Genomic DNA, 5,618 nt, shown 5'->3' with positions numbered 1-5,618 from the left:
TTTTATTTTCAAGAAAATCTTCGGATTTATGAACTTTACCTTTTCCAAAAAGAAGTCAAACTTAAAACCAAAGGAAAACCACTGTTTTATATATATATATATATATATATATATATATACATCCTGTTTATGAAAATTTATTCCAATTCCAAGCAGAGTTTGGAAATAAAAAAAAAACAAGAAAAGAATCGATAGATAAACAGATAAATATCAGAAAACTATAAGGTAAAATTTATTTATTTATTCAACTCTTGATCAGTAGCCTTGGCTGGCCAATATCTGTTAAAGATTTATTTTTTTGTTAACAAAAGAGAGAATTTCATTAATGTCTTGAGGCCTAAAGAAAGCACTTGCAAGTAAAATAAGTTTTTTTTCTATTGAACCTTGTGAATGGTGTAATAGGGAGCCCACACAGGCTGAATAGCTTCAAATCTGTCAAAAAACTCAGATGAAATGAAGAGACATATCCAGTTCCAATTTTTTGCTGACACGCAGAGAGACCGGTGACAACGGCTGACATTTTATCCTTCAATTTATCATTCTATGTGCTCGCCCACATTAGAGCTGCTGCACTTACGTAATGCCCTGCAGAAATGTTAAAAATACGTTAGTATTTGACCAACATTGATCAGGAGAACGAATTCCAATACTACATTGTCAAGATCCAAAAACTAAAACAATGAACACATGAGGGGAAAATGGTATTCTTTTATAGATAAGAAGCATGTGATAAGTAATTAACCTGGTAGGTTGTAACAATCAGCTCCACAGTTTTTGGTTCGAATTTCCTACTTAAATTATAGGTACCCAAGGAGTAAATCCATGTAAGCTTTCTGTGCTTTGTTTCAGTTTGATAAAATTCCTTTAAAACTTCAATGCACCTGATCTAAAAATATTAAAAGAGGGCGGCTGTTACTTGTAGACCAAAATCTACTTAATCCAAGTGTACCAAGTACTTGGCACCATGTTATATAGGATGCTTATATGAAGAATATGCAGATTACCATTTTTGGTGTAAATTGTCCACAACATTTTTGCTTCAATTTTGTCAAAATACTTCTCTCATGATCATCGTTGGCACTCTTGTCAAAAAGAAGTCCTTGAGCAAGCTTCTTCCTGAAAGCAAGCAATTATAATGAAACAATTGTTGAAGAAGAGCCACATCAGACCTAATAATTAACAACTAATTTTCTTCCTAATTATTTCTTTTACCTATAAAATTTAGCAAACAAATCTTTGTCGCTCATGTAGGCAAGTAGCTTCTGCAAATCGATTAAAACAGGTCATAAATACAGATGTTAAAACCAAACACACTTAGGTTAATACAAGTATGTGGAACATCAAGAATGACACAAACCTTTTCCAGAGTTTCTTCAATTGCTTCATCACTCAATTTTTCACTGCCACCTTTCTTAAGAATGTTGTCACAGAATGTGGCAAGCAGTTCTGCGCTCGAGCTCCCAGCAACACCTTTATTGCAAAAGACCTCAAAAGCCTCCTTGAGAGCCTATATTTTAAAGCTTTCAGATTTATATGCACATATCAATCCAGCATAACAATTGTAAAATCAATCTATGAACAGTACCTTGTGGAAAAGAGTATGATTCTAGAAACAGTCATTTACATATGCAAGGTACTTGTCGTGCAGCTCAATCACTTTCTGGACAAAAACCTGAAGAATGAGACCGGTTTAGTTTCCACAAAAGAAAAAATTATAATTATATTCATAAATTCAAAGATTGGGGTTACCCAATAAAATAAGCCAATGCCAGCATTTTGACCAAGGATTTAATTTATGCAATAAGTTCTCAGGCTGACTAGTTCTTTGCCAGTACCAGTATAAAAATCATAAACATTATTGCTGCCATAAGTCATTAATAATTTTAAAACTGTATTTATAATATTCAGTCACTCAGTCATTGATACATCATAGAAAATTACCTCAAATTAACCTAGGTAATAGCAAGAACTAAAGAAGCCAAGAGCACAAAATAGGTCCGAGCAGAGAACACAGTCGTCTGCAAATAAGCAGAGAACATATCCATCAAAAGAGCATCACCTTCAATGAATAGAAAAGCATTTCCAAACCTCATCAATAATATCATTGCCAATCCCTAACACAGAAAATAGAGCCAACCGATCTTCATATGCACTGGAAGTAACAAAATAACCACTGCAAAAAGTCAAACATGAGAATTGGAAATACTCACAATAGTTTACACACTTCGCAGTTGTCCATTTTAACACGGTGCATTATATTTTGAAAGCACATTATTATCCAGATTCCAGATAACTAAAAAACTATACATCCATTCTATTAATAACAGATATCACTTATATTAGTCAGAGAAACCTATATGGAATAAATAAGACAGCAGCATATATATATATATATATATATATATATATATATATATACCAGATAAAACATCACCTAAAATCAACTGCTAGCAATCTTCTAGGGAGACCAAATTGAACAAATCTTAGTACTTGAAATCCATGAATTTAAATGAGTCCTTCAATACAGAAAGACCAGCTTTGCCAAAGCCTATAAACATTATTGGCCATTTGGATGGATTAGTCTAGTAATACACCTTCCATTTTAAATTTAAATAAACATTTTAATCTTTTCTCAGATCATCACAAGAGATCCTTTTGAATGTTAGAATGAATAAGAATCAACAATAATCTAATATGGGCTATTATGTTTTCCTTTTCCAATTAAAAATTTTTAAATAGAAATCTGAACAGCTTACTATCTGAACTTCAAAAAATAGAGCATATTCTAACTTAGTTAGGTTAACTATATAAATCAACGCTCAATGAATCCTTATGCACATTTCAGTAGAGTCTAATGTCTATTTATCAAATTTACCGATAAGAAAATATCTAAAAATTTAATAATAAAAATTTTATATCAACCTCAATGCACTACTATTTGAAATCCAAAAATTTAAATAACATCTTAAAATATACTCTCATCACACTATAAAAGTATATCCTACTGCATCCCATTGAACTTCAGAATTTGTCATTGTTGTACAACCTGTTCTCCACAGCATAAACAAATTTGAGAGAAAAAGAAAGGACTTTAGCGAATCATAATGTGATATCAAATAATTTAAAAATTACTAATCACTAAATTTTAACAATGCAATAATTAACCTCTTATTATTCATACCTGTAATAGCCACTGATGACTACCATATGATGGGATGGGAGCCCCATGGTTATTAATCAATCCCTAATCACCTAGCCCAAACTTTAGCTGCACAGATGCATTTACTTCTGTACTTGGCACTGCTGATGTCCCTTGAGAAGCCAAAGGGTCCTTGGGAAGCTCCTATGCAAAAATGATACATGCAGTCAAAATTGCTATCAATTATAACTACCACTATGCCAATATTGTATCTTACTTACCTCTTCTGTACCAAAGCTAACTTGCGTGTCAGTACCAATCTTATCACCCAAATCGTCACCGTCATTCCTCATAGGACAATTCTTCTTTACATGACCAGCACGGTTGCATTTAATGCACCTCCATTTACCTCTCTCTTTTTTCCCTTGGATGCACTTTTTGTCTTGACCACTAAAGGGTCACCAATAAAGTTCGGCATGAGAGAATCTCTTGTTTGTCTTTTCAAGCAAGATTTTTGCTCTGGTGTTTTGGTCCAACGGCATACTTCATTCATAGTGTCTTGAAAAGAAGGACCATATTAAACTCCTAAGAATACCATTGATGAACGAATTTTTGACGGTCTAGAATTTCACAATAAATTCCCGTTGCAAGTATAGTTTCTAAACCAAAAATAATCATTTCATACAAAAATTTGGTTGTCACTAAAACAAACCCAATAAAATTAAACCGAAGTATTTAAACCTCGGGTCATCTCTCAAGGAATTGCAGGGAGGAGTAGTTATTATTGGTTGTGGAAAAATATCTTTTTGGATTTTTGAAATAAGGAACAAGGAAATAAGATGGCAAGAAATTAAATTAATAACTAGGAAAGTTCATGGCAAGGTATGAGAACTAGACGTCCTATCCTAGTTATCCTTATCAATTGTGATGAGAATTGTCCATTGCTCCCACTTAATTAACCTTTAACTATGAAGGATAGTCAAGTGGATGAATCAATTTGATTCCTCAAGTCCTAGTTAACTCCTAAGGAAAGACTAGCTTTAGAGGGATCCAAATCAACTAGCAACTTTCAATTATCAATCAACAAAGGAGTTTGATAACTCAAGAGTCTCCAATTACTCAACCAAAGCCAAGAGGAGAAAAATCTACACTAAAATTCAATCAAGCATTCTATCAAACACTTGGAAGGCACAACATAAAACCATAGAAAACTAGCAAGGAATATTAGATCCAAACTACCAATTGCAAACATCAATGATGACAAATAAAGGATGAAGCAATAAACATGAAATACCTCAAATTGTATTAAATAGCAAATCAAATCTAATATGGAGTTCATAAACCAAATTGGAGAATAAATAACTCAACAAGGAAAATAGATAAACTAAAGTGGTAGAACAAATAAGAGTAGAAGAGAAACTAATTAAACTAATATAGAAATTTGAAATTAAGAAAAGCTAAACCTAAAATCCTAAAACCTCGAGAGAGGAGAGAGCCTCTCTCTCTAGAAAACTACATCTAAAACCTAAAAGTATTATGTAAATTAAAGTTGTATGAATGAATGAATGTTATTCCCCCACTCTGCAGTCTCTAATCTGTATTTTTCGGGCCTGAAACTGGGCCAAAAACAGCCCAGAAATTGCCCCCAGCGATTTCTGATACGTCCAGCATGGGGCTCTGCCACGCTTACGCGTCGATTGAACTTTCGCAAGGTCACGCGTACACGAGATCCACACGTGCGTGTTGCCTAACAGCATGGCAACTGATGTGTATTTTCGGAAAATGAATTCCTAACACACAAAACTCACCGGCAAGTGCACCGGGTCGCATCAAGTAATAAAACTCACGGGAGTGAGGTCGATCCCACAGGGATTGAAGGATTGAGCAATTTTGGTTTAGTGGTTAATTTAGTCAAGAGAATCAAGAGTTGATTTGAGTGGTTTGTATTCGACAGAAGCTAAATTGCATGAAATTAAAAGGAAGAGGGACAATTGCAGTAAATTAAAGAGCAGAGAAGGTAAATGTGCTGAATCTTAAAGAGCAAGAAATTAAATGGCAGAAACTTAGAACGCAAGAAATGTAAATTGCAGAATCTTAAAGTGCAAGAAATGTAAATGGCTTGAATTGTAAAGGGAATTGGGAAGTGGATTTGCAGAATTTAAACAAGGAAAAGTAAATTGCATTAATCAGACAAGTAGAAGGTGACTTGAATTGAACCGGATCTAAAACGGAAATGTAAATGAACTTGAAAAGCTTTAAACAGAGAATTTAAAATGCAAACTCCAGATCTCAGGACCCAAGAGACTAGATAACCGAGTCTAGATCTCAATGCCTTCCTAGATCCAAATGTGGAATTCAATTGCAAGAAATAAAGAAAAGTAAATTTGCAAAATGAGTAGAAGAAGAGACAATGAACCGAAATTGAAATTCAATTATGCAGTAAATAAAACAGAGAGATCTCAGGATGAGATTGAAACAG

The 5,618-nt window shown here is 33.6% G+C and overlaps 1 protein-coding gene across 1 annotated transcript; it reads right to left on the bottom strand.

The window, feature by feature from the left end:
• Positions 1-210: 210 nt before the first annotated feature.
• On the bottom strand, positions 211-1,689 carry LOC140178175 (cullin-1-like). Its single transcript, XM_072213411.1, has 6 exons — positions 1,586-1,689; positions 1,358-1,507; positions 1,213-1,262; positions 1,005-1,116; positions 743-886; positions 211-585 (listed from the first exon to the last, which is right to left on the bottom strand). Exons 3-6 carry the CDS (start codon positions 1,245-1,247, stop codon positions 574-576), a joined length of 303 nt encoding a protein of 100 aa, XP_072069512.1. The 5' UTR covers positions 1,248-1,262; positions 1,358-1,507; positions 1,586-1,689; the 3' UTR covers positions 211-573.
• Positions 1,690-5,618: the final 3,929 nt, after the last annotated feature.

This window comes from Arachis hypogaea, chromosome 13 (assembly GCF_003086295.3).
Source record: "Arachis hypogaea cultivar Tifrunner chromosome 13, arahy.Tifrunner.gnm2.J5K5, whole genome shotgun sequence".
Classification (NCBI taxonomy): Eukaryota; Viridiplantae; Streptophyta; class Magnoliopsida; order Fabales; family Fabaceae; genus Arachis; species Arachis hypogaea.
Note: the sequence above shows the minus strand (reverse complement) of the source record. Positions and strands in the feature narration are given on the sequence as shown.